This window comes from Mytilus edulis, chromosome 1 (assembly GCF_963676685.1).
Source record: "Mytilus edulis chromosome 1, xbMytEdul2.2, whole genome shotgun sequence".
Taxonomy (NCBI): Eukaryota; Metazoa; Mollusca; class Bivalvia; order Mytilida; family Mytilidae; genus Mytilus; species Mytilus edulis.
This window is the reverse complement of record NC_092344.1, coordinates 440195-464840: the sequence shown is the minus strand read 5'-3', so window position 1 is coordinate 464840 and position 24646 is coordinate 440195. Positions and strand designations below refer to the sequence as shown.

Sequence of the window (24646 nt, the reverse complement as noted above, 5' to 3'; positions counted from 1 at the left end):
AGGCATCCGGATATTGTCCCGTCTTTGGACGAAATTTTAAGTCAGATTAGACTTCCGGTTTGCGTTTTTCTGTATACTTTGAACATACATATACTACGAATAAAGTGTATTTTAATTCTATCTGCTATCATTTTCAAGTTTACTATCCACGGCGGTCACAGAGTTTATTAAATGGAGAGGGTCTGTATACTATATATCAATTGACCACCATGGATCGATTAGTAAACTTGGAATTGAAAGTAAATACACTTAATTTATTTATATAGCAATGAATGTTCATAATATACAGATAAGCGCTAAAATTATTCATGTGAACTTTTGATACCTTTTCTGAAATTCTCCAGTCATTAAATCTTTTACAAAATTCATTAATTACAACAACAAAAAAAGATAAGGTATGATTGCCATGTTGAGACAACTCTCTACAAGAGACCAAATTGACACAGAAATTAATAACTATAGGTCACCGAACGGCCTTCAACACCGAGCAAAGCCCATACCGAATACTCAGCTTTTAAAGGCCCCGAAATGACGATGTAAAACAATTCAAACGAGAAAACTAGCGGCCATATTTATGTACAAAAAATGAACGAAAAACAAATATGTAACACATAAACAGAGACATATAATACTTTTATATGTCTCTGACATAAACAAACGACAACCACTGAATTACAGGTTCCTTACTTAAATGTTCATAACATACTAAATGTATGTTAATACTGAAACTGATAGAAAACCAAAAATTGGGAATTTTGGAAATGAAGAAGGAGGAATAAAAAAAAAACATTTTCCTGTCCCCAATAACCTATGACTTATGATACATTTGCTGAAATTCTCCAGTCATTCAATATTTTACAAAATTCTTCCAACAACACTTTACATACTTTAAACTACGGTCTGAATGCCCGCGATTTCGCGGGTGTGTTCTAGTATAATTGAATAAATTACCTTTAGACACAAAGTCAGGGCAAGAGCTGCTAATGCTGGATTAACTGTTCCTTTGGTACTGACGAGCACAGCTGCAGTTACTACTACTATAATAGATGTTATCAAATCTAACCACAAACCTATACATCTCATACATGTATCATAAAGTAAAGTGGTTGTTGTGGTCACATCAATCAGCTTCTCCGACCTAAAATAAACCAGTCCATCTCATACATGTATCATAAAGTAAAGTGGTCGTAGTGGTCACACCAATCAGCTTTTCTGACCTTAAATAAACATGTACATCTCATACATGTATCATAAAGTAAATTAGCCGAAGAAGTCATATCAATCAGCTTCTCTGACTATCTGACTAGAGTAAACTTAATTGTTTGGATAGTTCTTAGAATATGATTATAAGCAAGAAATTAAAAATACCATGTTAAATATTTTTTCATCTGCGCTATAAGTTATTCTTTTTCAGTGTCTTAATGTAAGGTGATTTGTTTCATCATTTTTCAAATCACAAAGAAAATACTAGACAAATGCTAGAGATGTATAGGCATAAGTAATTTAAAAGTTGAGTACAGTTACATGTCTATATACTTGCTTTTCGGTAAAGCTGTTCCTCTCTTGATATGCCTCTATTGTAGATAATCCCTGAGTTGTAGTGTTAAGATAGGCGAATAATGGCGAGTTTGCAACATTTGATAATCTTTTCATTTGTCTAGTTGATGCATTAAAAATGTTTTTCAAAACAGCAAAGGCGATAAGAACTGGAACAACTCCTATAAGTATCCATGGTATTACTACTGCAGCTGATACTAAGGAGATTATTACAGTGCTCAATGTTTGTAGTATACCATCAATCCTTTGTGGCAGGAAAACGTCAACTACAATCAAAGAATAAATAATAGGATAACAGAAATACAATCGGATATTAAACGGGTCCATTTAAAAATAACTGCGATCAAAACAGTTGTACAAACAAACAAAAACAACAACGAACAGCACATGACATTGTCAATCATGAATATACATTGTAAATTTTAAGACCAAAGATATAAACCGCATACGGCGACTCCAGAAACAGGATGATAACTTACAATGAAATAAATGTATTTCGGAAGAAGATCTTGTTGGGTCAGGTGAGGTAAAAATGAGTCAGACCTCTATTTGGCCCTTTTAACTTTTTGGATTTGACAAAACGTGCGTTTGGCGTACCATTTTTTTGTTCTGGTTTCTATGATGATTTTATTATTGATATAAGATAAAGTTTAATTCTTGACATATGTTTTCCTAATTTATTTTACATAACAATAAGTTTTATTTATCTAGTTGTTGCATTTTTGCAATGTTTTCAGAAATCAGCTGCAGTGTAAATGTTTTTTTTTAAAATTTAATCGTTGCTATGTTTGCCATGGTTTCGTCCCAGAGGGTATCACCAGCCCAGTAGTCAGCACTTCGGTGTTGACATGAATATCAACTATATGGTCATTGTTATAAATTTCCTGTTACAAAACTTGAATTTTTCGAAAAAACTAAGGATGTTCTTGTCCCATGAATAGATTACCTTAGCCGTTTTTGGTAAAACTTTTTGGAATTTGGGTCCTCAATGCTCTTCAACTTTGTACTTGTTTTGCTTTATAACTGTTTTGATCTGAGCGTCACTGGTGAGTCTTATGTAGAGTAAACGCGCGTCTGGCGTATTAAATTAGAATCCTAGTACCTTTGATAACTATGTACACCATAGGGTCGATGCCACTGCTGGTGGATGTTTCGTCCCCGAGGGTATATCACCAGCCTAGTAGTCAGCACTTCGGTGTTGACATGAATATCAATTATATGGTCATCTTTATAAATTTCCTGTTACAAAACTTTGAATTTTTCGAAAAAGTAAGGATGTTCTTATCCCAGTTATAAATAAGCGTAGCCGTATTTGGTATAATTTTTGTAATTTTGGGTCCTCAATGCTCTTCAACTGTGTACTTATTTGGCTTTATAACTATTTTGATCTGAGCGTCACTGATGAGTCTTATGTATACGAAACGCGTGTCTGGCGTATTAAATAATAACCATTTGCATACTTAGGCCATATCTTGCAACCAATCTATTATCAAATTAATTTACCTTCATCCGCATCTTTAGAAAATCTATTGAGTATTCTACCAGTAGGGTTAGCATCAAAGAAATGCATCGGAGCTAATAAAACTGCACGTAGTGCCCTCTTGTGAAGTTGGACGGATGCTTGTATTGTCACCTATTTAAAAATTGCAATTCAGCAAAATAAATAAATGCAAAATATACTACATTAACATGAAGCTCGTTCGGCTTTTTATCATTTCATGACGCTAATATATTAAATCACCGTCTGTTTATTTATTACAACTAAATTTACATCGAATATTGGTTTTTGATTGGGTTTGTGGTGTTCTACTGCAGCCTTTATTTAGCTGTAGTTTTCTATGTTGTGTTTGTTCGACTTTTGAATGTTTCTTTTGTATCTTCCGTATCTTTTTCATTACACATAACGAATCTCCTTTTGTAAAAAGTTACATAATTTTATTTCAAGCGGACATGTCTTTAGAATAAAGTATAAGTATATTTGGACATTGTCTTGTTTTTGTCCTTAAGGACTCTGACAGGATAGTTTTGTTTATGTTTAGTATATGTACTACTTGTCGACAGAACAGGTATTGTAGATCTTGTAAGATTAAGCTTTATATACTGTTCTTATACAACTCCATTGAAACTGTTCGTTGGTTAGTTTGTTGTCTCATTTACATTCGATTGTATTTTAAAAGCTTCTGATTTTTCCATCAGAAAAAGGACATTCCGTTTTGAATTTTCCTTTAATTTTTGCTTCTTTACTTTTTACATACTATTCTGTTTGAAGGTGTTTCATGTTAACAGTACTTTAATAGAACTTAAGGGACATCATTAGTATATGTTTTTTTTTAAATAGAATTATCTTATTCTATGCCACAATGAAGATTTTAATATTGATATGTTTGTTTCAAAAATATAATAAAAAGTATAAATCATCGTGCTATTTTCTAAGCTATAAGTCCTTCAAAATTGCCGAAATTTGGTTAGATTTTTCATGAAAATAACATATGTGTGTGCAAATTTTTTTTCTCTATGAGATAGAATTTTGCAATAAATTGTGAAAATAATGGTTTTATAATATGCGATAAGAAAATGAAAATAAAAAAAATTGTGTCACCGAACTTGTTTTCTTGCTACAAGTAAAAATAAAAAAATTCCCTATCAGTCCAGTATAAATACTTAATGAAAGAGTTATCTACCCTTAAATGGCTTATTTGAAAAAAAATGATTGTAAAAACTCAACATTTTATATTTTTTGTTTAAATATCTTTTATAATGCAAAAAATCACCAGTTTTCATTATATAAACAAATAAATTAACAATAAAATTGCGAATCTGTATTCAAATTTTGAGATTTGGGCAAATAACTAGACCGATTTTGTACTGCGATTGTACAATCCAAGATGGCGGTGTACCATGAATCTACTTTAAGTACGAGTCAAAATTTAAACCTGATAGAAGCAATGTATAATAAAATAATCATACCGCAGCACCAATAAATCCTCGAATAATAGTCAAAAATATGATGCCACCAATTGTGCAGACATAAACTAAAAAATATACATCACTTTGTCTTGTATTGTCTGATGATCCGGTGGTGGAATTGTATGTAATAGGTGTTGTCACTAGTAATGTTTTACTTGTTGTTAGGTTTGTGGATTCCAGCAGAGTTTCCTGTGTGGTATAATATTGGAATGATCATCATCGTAAACATTAGTACAGCATTATGTTGATTAAAAACCAAAATCTGTTTTGCAATTGGGCCCTCTTTAACTTTAGAAGTTAGGGTCCTATTTATATTATCATATTGTTTCATGCTGGACAATATTCTCACAACCATAAATAATTTTTGTTTTTAATTTCATTATTGCTTATTTGTATGATTATCTAGTGTAATCAGTTTCAGCAGTTTTATAGTAATGTATTTAGGTAATGTAAACCGAAGGGTTAACGGTAACTGGCGTCTTTTTTTGTAGTAAGCATGGTTCACTGCAAAATGAATATCTGCAATATATTTACTCCATTATGTTCTGAATAAGTGTGTTGTTCAACAAAAGTAAATTCTATCAAAAAAACCCGCTGTAGGGTGACATACTTGTGCTTTAAACTGCTTCATTTGGACTCTGTCTGATAAGTTATCATACCACATCTCCTTTGTCTATCATATTCATACAAAATGCTTGTTTTTTCCTTGAACATATGTTTGGCCAAGTAAACAATATGCATAGTATCAGACATGTCGATAGAAAATACAGGTCACGCTTGGTTACTATTAGTCAAGAGTTATCCGAGTATAATACGAGTTTGTTTTTCTATTAGACAAAGCTCAGTATTAGGAAAAGATGAAACCGAGCCCAAGCCGTTTGATGTACCGTTAGTATAACAAAAAAATCGTCTCCATACCTTAGATAAGGAATTTATCCATATGCTTAGCCACCAGTCGCTAAACACTACAGACCCTGTAGAAGCCGCAAACAAAATTAACACAACAATGGAGATGAGTACACCCCCAGCAGCCGACATGTAACCTGTGTACGTGCTAAATTTGACAGTTCCCTTTTCCAAGTCCTCTTTTTCTGTAAGCTTTCCTGTAAACGTCAAAACAAAATGATAATAATATCGTTATATAAATATTCAAAACAAAATCTTTATAAATCTATATTTTTGTCGTGTCATGAGTTGAGCAGTCAAAACTTCAGTCCTGACATGATTTATTACAAGTATGTCAGTAACTACTAGTAGTCCTTTGTTAATTTATGCGATATTTTTTGCTTAGTTTCTTTCTTACACCAGACTCGGACATCTTTTGAGCTGAGTCTTAGTGTTTGTATTGGTGTGTGTTTTTTTTATTCTAAATTGGCTATATGTATAGGGGATAGTTGAGATCTCAGAAATAAAGTTTAGGATGGAAATTGGGAATGTGTCAAAGAGACAACAACCCGACCATAGAACAGACAACAGCAGAAGGTCACCAACATGCAGCGAGAAATTCCCGCACCTGGAGGCGTCCTTCAGCTGGCCCCTAATCAAATATATGCTAGTTCAGTGATAATGAACGCCATACTAAACTCCAAATTGTACACAAGAAACTTAAAGTTAAAATAATACAAGACTAACAAAGGCCAGAGGCTCCTGACTTGGAACAGGCGCAAAATGCGGCGGGGTTACACATGTTTGTGAGATCTCAAATTATGTCTATGAATTGCAAAGTACCAATGATTCAAATAGAAAAAAAAAACCCAAATAAACTGTTTATTAAACCATAAAATCCAAATGGAGAATATAATATCCATTCTCACTGAAATAGTACACATTTTTGTTTTGGGGCCAGCCAAATCCCACCTCTTGCTGTGGGATTTTCTTGCCGTGTTGAAAACTCATTAGTGGCCGTCGGCTGTTTTCTGCTCTTCTGTCGAGTTGTTGTCTCTTTGACACATTCCCCATTTCCATTTTCCATTTTATATATCAAAATTTATTTATTGAAATTCATAAATTATTAAGAAACTAAGGTTTAAACTCCCTAAGGCAAGGTTGGTCATTTAATGGATTTTGCGAATTGGGCAGGTCCTTATTTTGTCATAAAACTTCTTCATACCTGTTAGAGGTAAATCAAGAAAATCGAACGTTTAAAATATTAAGATTATTGTTTTTATTTATTTTTCTTGTTGATCATTCTGAAATCCGCAATGAGATATTTGAATATTTGTTAAATATAACCAACAAGAGTATATAGCTGTTCAAAGTCATACCGATTGAAAGAAAACAAATCCGGTTTACAAACTAAATTGAGGGACATTCCTCAACTGTAAGAAAAATAATCATTGAAAACGTAAAGCATTTAAATGACAAAATGATAAAGTTACCTTTACCAAGGTACTGAGAGTCCTACCTTTTTCCTTATTATTGGTCTTGTTATAGTCAGATTTGGTTGTTTGTTTGTCTTTTTCATCTTCTTTTTCCTCACTGTCTACTGTTAGTTCGTCTTTATTTGAATCTTCCATTGTAATATCATCAGGAGAGGTAATTTCTAAAATTATGCAAGAAACCATATTCAATATTAAAATGATTCGCCTGCGTTGCATAGGTTATATGACAGTGCTAATCTTTATTGTCTGATAATATATGTCTATGAAATAAATCTGTATCATACTTTTTCCTTAATGTTTTTTTTTTACTGTTTTTAAACTGAAATATTTTGCTATTTTACTAGTAAACGATGCTCAGAATAAGTAAATAATCTGAAAGGAATAGTCTACTTCAAATACAACAATGGTTCATTGTTATTGTTTTCTAATTCAAATCACTTGTGAGTTAGGGAAATACTTAGATTATATTATTGAATTATGATAATGATGATTTTACATACCATTTTGCTCTAAACGGTGATATTTCTCTATCATGGATTTGTAGTATCCATCACCAATCTGATTCAATTCTTCATGATGTCCTCTCTCGGTTATTTTCCCATTTTCTATAACAACTATTTCGTCACAGAATTGTAGATACTGAAACAAACTGCTAAAGGGGCATAAGTATATAAAAAACTAATTTACCATCATAAACTTTCAAATATTATCTAGCTGATATTGTTTTAAAACCTGTAAATACAAGAGTGCACACGCTGAAATGTCTCGCCTTCTTTACTAATCATTGATATTATGTTGATAGTCCTAAGTATAAAGCTTTATTTAAAACTGTCACATAAACTTAACATTAACCAAGATAACTAAACAAAGGCCAATGAACCATGAAAATGAGGTCAAGGTCAGATGAACAATGCCAGGCAGACATGTACAGCTAACAATGCTTCCATACAACAAATATAGTTGTAATAATCCAAATATCTAAAAGTATTGTTAAATTTATGTATCAAATGTTGTTTCAATGGGTCTTTGCTAATTTTAATCATAAATTGTAACTCATAACAATACAAAAACAGGTCCGCAAAAAGTGGTGCACAGTTAGTCCCAATTGGTATTCCGATAACTTGACGATATACGGAATCTCCAAAGCGAACAAAAATGTTATCAAGTAAACATTCAATCGCATAAATAGTATCGAAGCATGTCTAATTGACATAGTTCTTTTGTTTATTGCTGCTAAAAAACGACCTAAAAGAGTTTGAACATATGTACTCGCATTCTGACTTTTTAAATGCGCAGTTAATTAGGGATGCGAATTTTTTCTTAATGTTTTCTTAATAAGAATATGAGGCAAAGTGGTATATAGGGTAGACAAATAAAAACTATGAACAGATTCAAAATCACCAATATATGCATGCAATTTATCAAGTACTTACTACACTTAAAAATAAACGCTTCGACTTTCACTGACTCGTCTAATGCTCCATTGATTATATTACGTTCGAGGTAATAGACAAAAACAAAAACAAACAAAAACACAGAATTTGTCATGCAAATTGAAATACACTTACCTGTAATTGATGAGTAACCAGAATAATGGTCTTCCCACAAAGCTTCTTTTTTATGCATTCATTAAACAGATGCTTTCCAACATGGACATCAACTGCAGACAACGGATCATCTAGAAGATAAATATCACTGTCACTATATACAGCTCTAGCAAGACTTACACGTTGTTTCTGTCCTCCGCTAAGATTTATTCCCCTGTCACCTATCTGAAAAGAAACATACTTCATATAAAGAGATATATTTGAGAAAGAAAAAAAACCCACAAAGTATTACATGTAAAGACGTTAGCACTTGTAGTCGTTACATTTTTATGAAGCTAATAGATGTGTTTATTTGAAGAATATTTCAAATTATGTCTATGAATTGCAAAGTACCAATGATTCAAACAGAAAAAATCAAAATAAACTGTTTATTAAACCATAAAATCCAAAACCCATACGCATAATAATCTGATGACGTTATATCTCGGTACAAACTGATCTAGTGTCGGTAAAACTATTAACTCTTATTGCTAGCAAACTATAAGCTAAGCTCATGCAAATAAGAAGATGTGTTATAATTTCCAATGAGACAACTCTCCACAAGATGTAAAAAAGATGTGGTATGATTTCCAACGAGAAAACTTTTCACAAGAGACTAAATGACAAAGAAATTGACAGCTATGTATTAAAGTCACCGTACAACGACGAGCAAAGCCCCTACCACAAAGTCAGCTATAAAAGGCCCCGAGATGAAAATGTATAACAATATTATGTACAAAATAATGAACGAAAAATGACTTTCGCAAATCATCGTAAAAAGTAAAGAACATAAACAACACAGTATTTCTTGAAAATAATTTAACAAACCTCTGTGTTTTCACCGTTGTCCATATTAGAAATATCTGACTCTAGTCCACAAACGTTTACTACTTCTTTAAATCTGAAATTTAGATATTCAAACAAAGCGTTAGTTAATAAAATGCTGTCATAATTGAAATACTCAAACTGGATTATAGATAAGTAGTGGAATGATGGTTTACGAAAACACTCCAAACAGCTCAGTTCAACCCTGGTTTTTACAGTGTCAATACATGCAGTGCTAAAGTTTTCAGTGTATCGTTACTTTCCCCTCTTCATAATGCTAATAATATATTGTTGGAGGCAATAAATACTTCGAAATACTTCCTGAAATACTGAAGAAAATGATTTGTTTTAACGTTTTCTATTTATTTACATTTAAAGCTAATATAATAAAATCGATACCTAACTTTTCGAATATTCATGTGTTGCTCAGTTACTTGTTCAATTTTGTGACAATCGAATTCTTGTAAAACATATATATGAATTGGTATGCTTCTGTCATATACTATACCACCGTAACGTTACATAAATCGATAAGAGACCTAACGATTTCTCATTAAATATGCCGTTTTGTGATAATTTACTTGTTTTCATCAGATGGTTTCCCGAAGAGAATGTTTTCCTTCAAGGTGTCGTTAAATATCCATGCCTGCTGAGATGAATATGCTATACTTCCATCAATTGCTACATTTCCTGATATCATTGGCATCTATAAATTAGAAAAAAATGAAAAACCTATCGAAATGTGCATTATTCTATACAACTGTGTAGACCTTTCAAAACTACAAAATCAAATTGCAATTATCACTTGAAGTTGAAATATGCAAAGACTGGTAAGTACTGTTCTATGCTCTTTAACTTTATGTAGAATTAAAAATTAAATAAATATACCCTTCCAAGAATTGCAGAAAGAACTGAAGATCTCCCTGATCCGACCGGTCCACAAATTGCTGTTAGTTTCTCCTGAAATTAAAGATATTAAGTTAACTTGCTTCTCAGTCCACTGAATGTGCATATGTTTAAGTAAAACAAAGAATTGAGAATTATACTTATAAACAATAAGCATTACAATTACATTACTAGTTTTCAAATTTCATTTTCCATTTATTTTGTCTTTGCAGTAACAAGCAAAAGTAATGTAAAGAATACAGACTCTCAACAATTTGTGATCAACATATTAATTATTTAATTATTACACAAGTTACCATAGTATTGACGCTGATATGATGATATTTCAACATTTTGCAATGTTAAAAATTCATTAAAGCAATAACCGCATTTTTACTTTCAAATGATGTTCGAAACTGTAAATCAAATCTTGTACACAAGTGAGAGGTTTAGCTAGCTAAAAAATCAGGCTTAATCCAACATTTTCTGCATAAGAAAAATCCTTACCAAGTCAGGAATTTGATAATTATTATTCATTCGTTTGATGTGTTTGAGTTTTTCATTTTACAAATTGACTACGGACTATCCGTTTTGAATATTCCTCGGAGTTCAGATGATTTGTTATTTAACTTTTTACGTTACCTTTTGAATGACTAAATTAAGTCCTTCAATAATGTAGCCTTCAACTAAAAAAGATGAAAACAACTGGTTAAAAAACTATATAAAACAACTTAACAATAACTACCTGATTGCAAAGGTAAAATTAATATTGCTTTTGTGATAATAAAAAAATAACCATCCCTTTTCCTTGTAAATATTTTATCATTCAAACAACAAAGACTTAAGTCATTATCTAATTTACAAATTTTAACAAAACGCACCTACTTCGTGTTACTTAAGTAATCCTAATTAAGATCTTCATCAAGCGTGGACTAATGAACTTAACCCAGATATATTAATCAAATTCATAGTCAAAATATACGTTTTATTTCTTACTGGAGTAAATTTTTATCCAATGGAACGAAACAATATCCTTTTAGGGATATAAATTGTCATATTAGAAAAAAAAAAAAAATTTCCGAGAAAGTTTGGCTTATGAGTTTGAACAGCGGTATACTACAGTTGCCTTTATTTACGGACCAAAAAGGTCATATTGCATAATTGTTTTCTTGAAAATCAATCTTGGTAGAACCTCTATTTATCTACCTGCAATGAATGTATTAATGTAAAGTCGAGTACCTGTTGAGTCGTCTGGTGGTGCATCCCATTGAAAGAACCCATCAGAAATTTCAACAGCATTCTCCTTATCTTTACATTTACAATTATGTGGAAGAAATTCTTCTTCAAGGAGTAGATTCTATTAAAAAGACACAATTTTAATTAAAACACAATTATCTGGAAATTCAAATATCATGAATGTGTCAGGAAGATACAAATCAAGGTAAAAACAAATCGCTTTAACTCCGAAAGGACCATGCATCATAGCGTTTGTAGATAGAGGGAGACTCCGAAAGGACCATGCATCATAGCGTGTGTAGATAGAGGGAGACTCCGACAGGACCATGCATCATAGCGTGTGTAGATAGAAGGAGACTCCGAAAGGACCATGCATCATAGCGTTTGTAGATAGAGGCAGACTCCGAAAGGACCATGCATCATAGAGTTTGTAGATAGAGGGAGACTCCGAAAGGACCATGCATCATAGCGTTTGTAGATAGAGGGAACACTGAAAGGACCATGCATCATAGCGTTTGCAGATAGAGAGATCCGAAAGGACCATGCATCATAGCGTTTGTAGATAGAGGGATCCGAAAGGACCATGCATCATAGCGTTTATAGATAGAGGGATCCGAAAGGACCATGCATCATAGCGTTTGTAGATAGAGGGAACTCCGAAAGGACCATGCACCATAGCGTTTGTAGATAGAGGGATCCGAAAGGACCATGCATCATAGCGTTTGTAGATAGAGGGATCAGAAAGGACCATGCATCATAGCGTTTGTAGATAGAGGGATCCGAAAGGACCATGCATCATAGCGTTTGTAGATAGAGGGATCCGAAAGGACCATGCATCAAAGCGTTTGTAGATAGAGGGATCCGAAAGGACCATGCATCATCGCGTTTGTAGATAGAAGGAGACTCCGAAAGGACCATGCATCATAGCGTTTGTAGATAGAGGGATCCGAAAGGACCATGCATCATAGCGTTTGTAGATAGAGGGATCCGACAGGACCATGCATCATAGCGTTTGTAGATAGAGGGATCCGAAAGGACCATGCATCATAGCGTTTGTAGATAGAGGGATCCGAAAGGACCATGCATCATAGCGTTTGTAGATAGAGGGATCCGAAAGGACCATGCATCATAGCGTTTGTAGATAGAGGGATCCGAAAGGACCATGTATCATAGCGTTTGTAGATAGAGGGAACTCCGAAAGGACCATGCATCATAACGTTTGTAGATAGAGGGAACTCTGAAAGGACCATGCATCATAGCGTTTGTAGATAGAGGGAACTCTGAAAGGACCATGCATCATAGCGTTTGTAGATAAAGGGATCCGAAAGGACCATGCATCATAGCGTTTGTAGATAGAGGGAACTCCGAAAGGACCATGCATCATAGCGTTTGTAGATAGAGGGAACTCTGAAAGGACCATGCATCATAGCGTTTGTAGATAGAGGGATCCGAAAGGACCATGCATCATAGCGTTTGTAGATAGAGGGAACTCCGAAAGGACCATGCATCATAGCGTTTGTAGATAGAGGGATCCGAAAGGACCATGCATCATAGCGTTTGTAGATAGAGGGAACTCCGAAAGGACCATGCATCATAGCGTTTGTAGATAGAAGGAGACTCCGAAAGGACCATGCATCATAGCGTTTGTAGATAGAGGGATCCGAAAGGACCATGCATCATAGCGTTTGTAGATAGAGGGAACTCCGAAAGGACCATGCATCATAGCGTTTGTAGATAGAGGGAACTCTGAAAGGACCATGCATCATAGCGTTTGTAGATAGAGGGATCCGAAAGGACCATGCATCATAGCGTTTGTAGATAGAGGGAACTCCGAAAGGACCATGCATCATAGCGTTTGTAGATAGAGGGATCCGAAAGGACCATGCATCATAGCGTTTGTAGATAGAGGGAACTCCGAAAGGACCATGCATCATAGCGTTTGTAGATAGAGGGAACTCTGAAAGGACCATGCATCATAGCGTTTGTAGATAGAGGGATCCGAAAGGACCATGCATCATAGCGTTTGTAGATAGAGGGAACTCCGAAAGGACCATGCATCATAGCGTTTGTAGATAGAGGGATCCGAAAGGACCATGCATCATCGCGTTTGTAGATATAAGGAGACTCCGAAAGGACCATGCATCATAGCGTTTGTAGATAGAGGGATCCGAAAGGACCATGCATCATAGCGTTTGTAGATAGAGGGAACTCTGAAAGGACCATGCATCATAGCGTTTGTAGATAGAGGGAGACTCCAAAAGGACCATGAATCATAGCGTTTGTAGATAGAGGGAACTCTGAAAGGACCATGCATCATAGCGTTTGTAGATAGAGGGAACTCTGAAAGGACCATGCATCATAGCGTTTGTAGATAGAGGGATCCGAAAGGACCATGCATCATAGCGTTTGTAGAGAGAGGGAGGTGTGGTATAAGTGCCGACAGGACCATGCATCATAGCGTTTGTAGATAGAGGGAGATGTGGTATGAGACCATGCATCAAAGCGTTTGTAGATAGAGGGAGATGTGGTATGAGACCATGCATCATAGCGTTTGTAGATAGAGGGATCCGAAAGGACCATGCATCATAGCGTTTGTAGATAGAGGGATATATCGCAAAAACTCCGAAAGGACCATGCATCATAGCGTTTGTAGATAGAGGGAGATATCGCAAAAACTCCGAAAGGACCATGCATCATAGCGTTTGTAGATAGAGGGAGATGTGGTATGAGTGCCAAATAACAATTTATAAAAGTAAAATATTGTGTTCCCTTCTGAACAGTTTTACAGTTTGTCAAGCAAAGCGAATTTCAAAGCGTACTATACGTTATGTGTCAGAAGCCACGTCCCTCAAGTGTTTACTATATGATCAATTTTGTATGTGTAAAGACAAACGTTTATAAACTAAGAATAGTTAACATATTTGTCTGGTTTTTTAAATTTGTTTTAGCAATGGCGTTGTCAGTTAATTTTCAATCTATGAGTTTGACTGTTCCTCTGGTATCTTTCGCTCCTCTTTTACGTTACTAGAAATAGATAACATTATCTGTATTTGGAAAAACCTTTCGAATATTTGAGTCCTCAATGCTAACCAAATTCATTCTGTATTTGATCTTTTTGTATCGAGCGACACTCATTAGTCTATTGTAGACGATACGCACGAATGCCGTTCAAATTGTAATCTTGGTATTTATGACGAGTTTATACATATATCTATTTTTCAAAACATATTTGGTTTGGTCAAAACATTTGAGCCAGTGAAATAACGAGGTTTTTTTTTAACTTAAATACAGATTGGTACAATTTTCATGTACAATGACGTTTTCACTTTAAATGATTTTTTTAAAACATATCAGCTTGCATTCGACATAAATTTACATATCAACCTTTACTCTGCAATTTATTGTTGATAACACTTTATTCACAAAAATGAAAATCTTCGCAATGTAAATATAGAATGCTGATCAGTTTGGTTTAACTGTCGTTTTGAAAATAGGCAAACGTTATCAAGAGATGTTTGTGCAATTCTGTTAGCTACTTGTAATTAATTGACATGCTAGACATACGTACGTGTTGTCATTAGTAATCACAACTATATATTAACTCAATTAAAAACCTGGTGAAACAAAGCACTTGGGAAAGTGATAAATAGTGCAATTATATAGTACATACCTTCATTCGATCAAAACTAACTTGAACTTCACTCAGCATTCGAAAGCACATTGGTGTAAATATTACAATAATTCTGAAGAAATGAAGTGTTCCAACTACGGCAAAAGCCTAAAAAAATGTTATATATGAATAAATAAATCAAAAGTAAATTGAAATTCAACAGACGTCACTTTTTCCATACAGAATCGTGTAAAAAATTAATCAGGTGCAATTTCATCGTGTGTTGCAACATCGATAAATTTTCTACCAGGCTTTTTTCAGGGTGATCATTGTATTCCTTAATAGGAAATTATAAATCATTTCGTTCTGGTACAGTTTCTGTCTGACAATACCTTCATTATCTTTATTATAAATTGATATAACGTATACCTTTCACGCTTCAGTGTTCATGTTGTAGCATAGTGCGTAAAGGCTACTATCGTATATTTTTCTTTTCAAGCTTTATAGTTTATAATTGTCGTAGTTACTACTAAAGTCGGTACATTCGAGAATCTTTTGAGTGATTGTGGTTTGTCATTTTATAATGTCTTTTGTTAAATGATACTTCTATGTTGCAGGAAGACCTTCGATGATTTGTGTTAAGTTTCTCCATATCTATAGTTCATAGGTTGTTCATTGGTCGTCAGTTCTTGTCTCATATTGATAAACCACATATTTGCAAAAACGAAGAGAAGAATGGAAGTTAAAATTGCAGGAGCATAAAAATGTTTATTTTTTATTTTTCATTTCATAAGAAAATAAAAACCAACCGTTGAAGCCGATATGTCATGTCCTGTAGCTTGATATACTGCGATGCTCACTATTGACGCAAATGTAGGTAAAACAGGTATGATAGCACTCCCTATAGAACTTATAGTAGCAGATAGTAATAAAAAATTCCTTTCATGTCTTCGTATTTCTAAAAAGATAATAACAATATTGTACCATTTTCAGTCAAACAATTAAAAAAAATATCCACGAGTCAAAAGCAAACTATTGATACTTTGATGTCATGAATTCATTCGAATGTCAGTTAACTGCCAGTAGTCTGTTGTTATTTATGTATTATTGTCATTGTATTTATTTTCTTTTGTTACATCTTTTGACATCGGGCTCGGACTTCTCGTGAACTGAATTTTAATGTGCGTATTGTTATGCGTTACTTTTCTGCATTGGCTAGAGGTATAGGGGGAGGATTGAGATCTCATAAACATGTTTAACACCGCCGCAATTTTGCGCCTGTCCCAAGTCAGGAGCCTCTGTCCTTTGTTAGTCTTAGTTTTTTTTTTAAATCTTAGTTTTTTGTGTATAATGCGGAGTTCAGTATGACGTCCATTATCATTGTACCAGTATACATATTTTTAGGGGCCAGCTGAAGGACACCTACGGGTGCGGGAATTCTCGCTACATTGAAGACCCAATGGCCATTGGTGGCCTTCGGCTGTTGTCTGCTCTATGGTCGGGTTGTTGTCGCTTTGACACATTCCCCTTTTCCTTTCTCAATTTTATTTAATCACAGTAATGTTTTAATATCACGTACACAAACGCACTCACATGCAATCACACAGATCCAGTTTCATTATGATTATATATTAGTTTTAGAATTTGAACAAACAATCCAATGCAGTGAGGTACTCATCAAAGACAATTGTTATTTGTCTTTCTTACATGACCTAGTCACCCTTCTGCAGCACCTCAAGTTTTTTGTGGGGTTCGTGTTGCTTAGTGTTTTTCATATTCAGCCATGGCGATAACAGTTTATTTTCGACAGTTTGTCCCTCTGGTATCGTTCACTTCTCCTCCATCATTACGTTGTTAATGAACATTTCCAGTGTCGATGTCTTATAACTATATTACTTTAGTAATTTCAGACTTTCCGACAATTAAACAAATATAAACCGTTCTGGCAATAAAGGTCAGTGTTGACAAAATTAGAAAATTATTTAATCATAACCAATATTCAAATTCTTAAACAATATTTTTGAATTCGAGCGTCACTGGTGAGTCTTTTTTAGACGAAACGCGCGTCTGGCGTAAATATATTTTTTTTATCCTGGTATCTATGATGAGTTTAATCGAAATTTTTTCAAGAGAAGAATGGAAAGGAAGTGTTTTTTGTGATTAGGTAGATGTTTTTATTTTTTTATTATATATAGTTAGTTTCCCCCATGTTCTCAATAAGATTAGAAAGCATATATATATCTCAACGAAAACTCTTTTTTTCCAATAATTTTCCAATTTTGTCATTTAACTTACGTAGTATTGCATCGTTAAATGAATTTTCCCATGCATACATCTTTATGAATTTTATGCTATTTAAAACTTCTGTTATTTTTCTCACCTATAATCAAACACAATTTATACATATAAATAAAGGCAACAGTAGTATTCTACTGTTAGAAACTCATAAATCGATAGAAAAAAAAACAAATCCGGGTAACAAACTACAAATGAGGGAAACGCATTAAATATAAGAGGAGAACAACGACACAACATTAAAATGTAACATACACAGAATCGAACTAAGCATTAGACAAAATCCGATGATATTTTAACAAATATAACATCAAAACTAAACACATGAATTTGGGATAGAAAAGTACCGCGACACGTCTTATAGTAATGTAAATTCACACTCAAATATAAGAGGAAACTAACGACACAACAGAAACACAACATTAAAATGTAACACACACAGAAACGAACTACTTATAATATAACAATGGTCATATTCCTGACTTGGTACAGGACATTTTTGGTGGGTTAAACCTGGTTTTGTGGCATGTCAAACCTTCCTCTTTAAATATAACATTAAAATGACAACAAAACATTACAGGACTACAATACAAATAAATAGAACATATTGGACAAAGAAACACACGAATAATAGCTAACAAAAGGCACCAGGTTTAAAATTAAATGCGCCAGAAGTGCGTTTCGTCCATACAAGACTAAGTAGTGACGCCCAGATACAAAAGTTCGAAAGCCAAAAGAAGTACAAAAGTGAACAGCACTGATGACCAACAGTTAAAAAAAATTGTGCCCAATACGGTGAGGGTTTTCTGCTTGGGATAAGAACCTCCTTATTACTTAGAATTATTTATACTTTTGCAAACAGTAAATTTTATAAAATAACTATAGGATAAATATACATGATAAGACTGAAGTATTAACTAATTACAGAAAAAAAACCTGGATACATTACATACACCAACATAATCCAACACACAAAAAAATACACAAAATATGAATTCATTTAAGTTTATATATTACAAACAACATTAAACACTTCTTCAAATTATTTACTGAATAGTTATATTAAGAAATAAACAATTTTATAAATTAAGATAAACTATAATATTTATTTTTGAATCAGGTCTTCAATAGCAGTTGTTATGGATTGTTTCTGCTTTGACATAACGTTAAGGTTTCTCCGTAAATAAATGTCAAATATATTTGGAAACAAAGGTTCCAAAGTAATGTGACCGTATGTGAATTTGACTACTAGTATTTATTTAATGTCCGTTTTTTTGTGGGATGCTTTGACATTTATGCGTTTTATCCGTACTTTATTTGGCCTTTTTAACATTTTTTATTTCTGGCGTAAATATAAGATGAGTTTATTTATAACCACTGGGTCGATGCAACTGCTGGTAGAGTTTAAATTCCCCAAGGGTATCGCCAGCCCAGTAGTCAGCACTTCTGTGTTGACTAGACATAGAGTAGACACCAAGTTTATAAAGTGGTGTTATTTTTTTATATAACACACAATCGTCAAGCCTTATATATAAGTACACATTTACAGCAAACCTTAAATGTATTTAAATATATTTACCCGTGCATCAGTAAACAGTAATTGATTTTCCCTTGAAAATTGTCCACACTTGGCCAAAAGTAGCTAAAATATCAGGAATAAAGAATTCATTTTTACCAGGTTAAACCCAACGATATACTACTGCTGACTTTATCAAAGTAAATAAATTGTACATTTTCTGTTTTATTTTATTTTAAATTTGAAAGACCAAGTCGCGGAATTAATAAGGAAGGTAGTACACCAAGGAACGAAATCATGTGTTTCATAAACAATTCGAAACGCATTAACTGATAAGAAAAAAGTTAAAATCACACAAATACTGAACTTTGAGGAAAGTCAAAAACGGAAAGTTCCTAAACAATTGGCAGATACACCTTAATCAATAGAGCACCTGCTTATGGGGTTCTGTTTTACCAAGCAATAAGGGAATATATTCAACGAGACTCAAATGTTTGACATATAAGAAACTCAAAACATGAGGTTAATTCTTTACTACTTAGGGATTTTTTGTGGGTGTAACAATTATTATTTCTATGTACAATTGGAACAGCTGTGCTTATATCAAATATTTGAATACTAACCTGAATTAGATAGCCAACAACAAAGACAGCAATGGCTAGAAAAGACCATGTTCCAATAAGATAATACAAATACGCTATGGCAATGATCAAATACACTGGTAATGCCAGCAGATACTCAAATAGTAGACAATTAAAATACACACGGTAAGCATCTCCACCAAATATTGTTATCATCTAAAACATATAACCGTGTGTCTTAAAATTGTATATAAAATACCTGTTGACTTCTTAATAAATTTGTATTCTAAAACAAATGGTTTATAATTATCCATGACACTCATTTGATGATGAAGTTCTATGTCTGTGAAATATGAACAAACCGATTTTTATCTTATCGTTGACAGCAGAAACTGGTGCGTGTAATCGAGTCCTAATAAAATGCAATAACGTGTCTATTTTGAATACATACTTAGGGCAGGTTGGGCGACCTAAAACATGTTTAACCCCGCCACATTATTTTTTGCCTGTTCATATGAAGGAACATATTATTCAGTGGTTGCTGTATATCATGTTTGTATTTCGTTCATTGTTTTTTCTTCTTCACATAAATCAGGACTTCGGTTTTCTCGTTTGAATTGTTTTACATTTGTCATTTCGGGGCATATTAAAGCTGTCTATGCAGTATGTGATTTGTTCATTGTTAAAAACCATTCTATTGCATTCGTCTATGTTGGAGAGATGTCTCATAGTCAATTATACGACATCTTCTAATTTTTATATTTATTTAGAAAAATACGAGTCTTTTGTTTCTTTGACTACATCATTCACACAAAATACGTGGGATTAAATAGTTTGATGACTTATCAATATAACTATACCTCTGATAAACCTTTTCCTTTCACTTTTTTCAGCTTCAGAAGTTTTCGGTAGGCAATTCCTAGAAATCCAGCCCGAAATCTTGCACCTTTGCAAATGAAAAGAAATCAGGTAAATCAAAGTGCATGTGAACTGTAACGATAAAATAAGGGACAATACTAAAAAAAGCGCTAATAGGACTAAATCTTGCTTATACTTATTATTTTAATTAATCATTATAATTTATCAAATCTATATTTTTTTTCCATTTACCATCTCGTGATTATATTGTTTCACTTAATTGTTCACATATTATATTCATGGTCAAAACTGAAAGACCGGATAAAAAATGTCCAATTTTGAAAAAAATCAGGGAAAATTGGGAATGCCTTTTTCAGAATTGATTCAAATTAAATATTGAATTACCTGTTTGAGCACCAAACACCATAATGAAGCAGAATGACCCTGCTCTAACAATATTAGCTACTAACATCGATATAACGAGTCCAATACCAAGTATCATATTACCGTCAGATGTTTCAATGTAGGATACTATCTCTTTTAAGAGCAGTCCCTATAACATATTTCACTGTGATGAATTGATTTTTAATTATATATCTTTAAAAGTAAACTTTCATAAATCTGTCAATGCTATTTATTTTTTTCTTGATCATTTGATGTAACTCATTATTCAGTTTCAAATAAGTAATATGTTTTGAAAAAATATATTTTCTAAATGAAGAATACAGGCTTTATCTTACATTTATTTCTTAGGCGCTTTAATTTTGTCTATATGCGATTTTGTTTTTCTTTGTTTTTCTTTGTTGACGTATTTGTTTGTTTTTATAGTAAATAACAATAGTAATAAAGATTATTACTCAATGTTGACTACTGTACCCCTATTTTTGACATGTGTGCCTATAAAATCTGTTTGTTTTGTTCACATATTGTTGTCAATATACTAAAATTTTATGCGACTGCTGTACAAGTGAGAGGTTTAGCAAGCTATGACCCAGGTTTAATCCATCATTTTCTACATAAGGTAATGATTGAATATGACAGTTGTTTTCCATTTGTTTAATGTGTTTTAACTTTTGATTTTACCATTTGATAAGGGACTTACCTATTTGAATTATCCTTGGAGTTCGGTATTTTTTGGTATTTTACTCTACTTTTTTTTGTTTTTTGGCTCTTGCATTTTGCAAATACTATTTTCATATTTCGTCAGCACTAAGCACAGATTTTGAATCCGACTCTAATAGCATAATCATTTTTTTATCAGTAAAAATATTTATTATAGATAAAATTGAGAATGGAAATGGGGAATGTGTCAAAGAGACAACAACCCGACCAAATAAAAAACAACAGCAGAGGGTCACCAACAGGTCTTCAATTATAGACCTATATATAGATTCTTAAACTATCTATAAAGGACCTATCGATAATAATAATGTTGCTAAAGTTTATCAAAGACCTACCGAAACTAAAAATGTTGCCACAGCATTTACGATGACCCCAAGTAAACTTGAGAGAAATCGACCATAACAAAACTTCCACCAGCATCTCATAAAAGAAGCATTTTCTTTCCCGTTCTTTTTAATTTCCTCGTCCCAAATTTCCTCTAATCTACAACACATGCTAATCTTCTTTTCAAGAATATATATTATTTAATTTTAGTTTCGTAAAAATATTGTATGAATTCAACTTCACTAGTTTTTTGTAATCACTTAATTGTAAACTACAATTTTATATCAAGGAAATCTTAAAAGGAAATGTGAGCTCTAGAATATCGAATCAACTGGGAAATATGTACTCCTTATACAGACAGTGCTTACATGTTAATGCATAGAAATGAAAAGTTCACATTTGGGAAGATGGAATCATCTGATGTGTAATAAAGTTTTGTACTCAATCGACATTCACTGTCGATTTCAAGTTATAAGTCAATATTACTTTGTGCTTGTGACCTCGTTTATGTTTGATTTGGATCATCTGTTGTTGACATGTATCTTTGTGTATGTCTATATAAAAAAAAGGACATGTAGTACCAATTATCGACCAGAGTTTAAATGATTTGGATGTAAGCAACGATAGGTCATTGTATGGCCTTCTTCGTGATAAATGCCGTATAGTCTCCTTTTAAAAAACACGATTCAAACCAGTAAAACAACGGCGTCAGTTATATGAGAATTCTTGCTATCTACTATTTTATATTTTAATGTGTACATAATTATTCATATTTTGGATTGGATTGATTTTTGTTTACACATAAAGGTTGCAACATTTCAGCAGCACTTGCGCATTTTGAGTATACATCTCATAGTTAATAAATATGATATTCCATGGCTTGCGATTACTTTAATGACTCCTTGATAGATATTTTCTATTTGAACGTCCCTCTGGTATCTTTCGCCCCTAATTTGCTACCAATAAGGAAACTATTGAACAAAGGGTTGCAAATAATACCCACATGTTCCAAGTTTTAGAATAGTTTTATTGATTTACAAGAAATATTTGGTATTCCTAAACGGAAAATTATGCAGACAGAAAAGTATACTTAACAACAAAATTATTTTCATTTACTTGTGTATAATATGACGTATTTTTTATTCAAAGTTGATGTTTTTCTGAAATTGTAAAGCATTAATCATTCACCCCTTATTTTTTTTAAGTTTGTATAATGTGTTTTTCTATGTTGTGATGTTACACTATTGTTTCAGATTAGGGAGAAGGTTTGGTACTATTAAATGTTTAATAGGGCTGCAATTGTTAACACCTATCTTAAGTCAGGAATCTGATGTTCAGTAGTTGTTGTGTGTTCATGTGGTTCATAAGTGTTTCTCGTTTCTCGTTTTTTATATATAGGTTAGACCGTTGGTTTCCCTTTATAGCTTGCTGTTTGGTGTGAGCCAAGGCTCCGTGTTGAAGACCGTACCTTGACCTATAATGGTTAACATTTACAAATTGTGACTTGGATGGAGAGTTGTCTCAAATCGCATCTTCCTATATCTAAGGAATGTCTGCGAAGGCCGTAAATATGTTATAATTGTCGTTTCCTCGCAAAATTGCAAAATACAAAAAATGAACTTGCTATGAACAATACAATGAATACTTTCTGTCGAGAATCCGTCTTTCGGATCTCTCGATTTTCTGTGTAGTGTTTTATGGACGGTTGCTTATATGTTCGTTGTTTTTCTTTCGAATATTTTTTCTTCTATGTTTGTTCGATTTATTGTTTTTGATTGCCGATTTTACTCTTCTGTCAATTTTGGGTTAGTATCTCATGATTTAGTATTCAAAGTATCTTGGAAAAACCTAATTACCTGTCAGTATTGACTTTGCATTTTTCAAGGTCAGAACATTGCCAAATGTCAGTTTCGTCCATATTTTCGTCTCCATGTTTGTACATTTGCATAACAAGTGGTGTCAACCAAGACAGAAAAATATACGATAGTATACCAACATCGTTTATTGGTATTTGGTCAGTTCTACAAAATAAGAAATGATATAAATTATTCATATAAAGAAAATCAAAATGTGGTACTTTATATGTAAATAGTTATCAAAGGTACCAGGATTATAAATTAGTACGCCAGACGCGCGTTTCGTCTACATAAGACTCACCAGTGACGCTCATATCAAAATATTTAAAAAGCCAAACAAGTGCAAAGTTGAAGAGCATTGAGGATCCAAAATTCCAAAAAGTTGTGCCAAATACGGCTTAGGAAATCTATGCCTCGGATAAAAAAATCCTTAGTTAATTGAGAATGGAAATGGAGAATGTGTCAAAGAGACAACAACCCTACCAAAGATAACAGTCTATTTATCAATTAAATTAATCGAATACATAAGGTTGATTCGAGGTAAATTCAACAATGCGTTTCAGGAGTTGTTGCTTATTATCACGATGAGAAGCTAATAGCATCAAGCTATTTGTTTCATTTGACATTTGCATTATCTTGAAATAATTCTGTTCAAATATCGGTTCTGATTGGATGTCATAAGATCTGACTAAGGTAACACTTAATATAGCTATATTTTTGTATTTCTAATTTTCATATCTACCATAGAATACTAAGATTTAATTTAAATTACTATTAACGTGAATTGTCTTGCTGTACATTTAGTCGACACCATTTAAAGCAATCAACCTTGTCATCAAAGGCTTTGTATTTCGTTATGATAAGAAATTAACCTGTTTGTTTGTAAAACAAAATGTTGTGGTATTAGACTGTTTTTTTTTTGTAGTTTGATAAGAACCCCAATATGCTCTTAAATACATAAATTTAAAAAATCAACTTTCTAAATTAGTTACCATTAAATAGAATGCAAAACAAAAGATTTTACTGTCGAAATTATTATTTAATGTC

At 33.0% G+C, this 24646-nt stretch overlaps 1 protein-coding gene across 4 annotated transcripts in view; it reads right to left on the bottom strand.

Annotated features, from left to right (window-relative positions):
- The window catches only part of LOC139520879 (ATP-binding cassette sub-family C member 5-like), a 57375-nt gene that overhangs the window by 12765 nt on the left and 19964 nt on the right, over positions 1 to 24646 (bottom strand). For all 4 annotated transcript variants that reach the window (XM_071313904.1, XM_071313911.1, XM_071313919.1 and 1 more), the window contains 22 exons: positions 23600 to 23764; positions 21755 to 21902; positions 20703 to 20850; positions 20300 to 20385; positions 19482 to 19655; positions 18922 to 18984; positions 17343 to 17427; positions 15857 to 16005; positions 15108 to 15215; positions 11441 to 11558; positions 10844 to 10887; positions 10205 to 10276; positions 9898 to 10022; positions 9320 to 9392; positions 8474 to 8677; positions 7406 to 7544; positions 6929 to 7066; positions 5443 to 5627; positions 4525 to 4713; positions 3061 to 3190; positions 1541 to 1823; positions 952 to 1138 (listed from right to left, as the gene is read on the bottom strand). In XM_071313904.1, the coding sequence (XP_071170005.1) occupies positions 952 to 1138; positions 1541 to 1823; positions 3061 to 3190; positions 4525 to 4713; positions 5443 to 5627; positions 6929 to 7066; positions 7406 to 7544; positions 8474 to 8677; positions 9320 to 9392; positions 9898 to 10022; positions 10205 to 10276; positions 10844 to 10887; positions 11441 to 11558; positions 15108 to 15215; positions 15857 to 16005; positions 17343 to 17427; positions 18922 to 18984; positions 19482 to 19655; positions 20300 to 20385; positions 20703 to 20850; positions 21755 to 21902; positions 23600 to 23764 (3013 nt within the window). The remainder of the gene's footprint in view (positions 1 to 951; positions 1139 to 1540; positions 1824 to 3060; positions 3191 to 4524; positions 4714 to 5442; positions 5628 to 6928; positions 7067 to 7405; positions 7545 to 8473; positions 8678 to 9319; positions 9393 to 9897; positions 10023 to 10204; positions 10277 to 10843; positions 10888 to 11440; positions 11559 to 15107; positions 15216 to 15856; positions 16006 to 17342; positions 17428 to 18921; positions 18985 to 19481; positions 19656 to 20299; positions 20386 to 20702; positions 20851 to 21754; positions 21903 to 23599; positions 23765 to 24646) is intronic.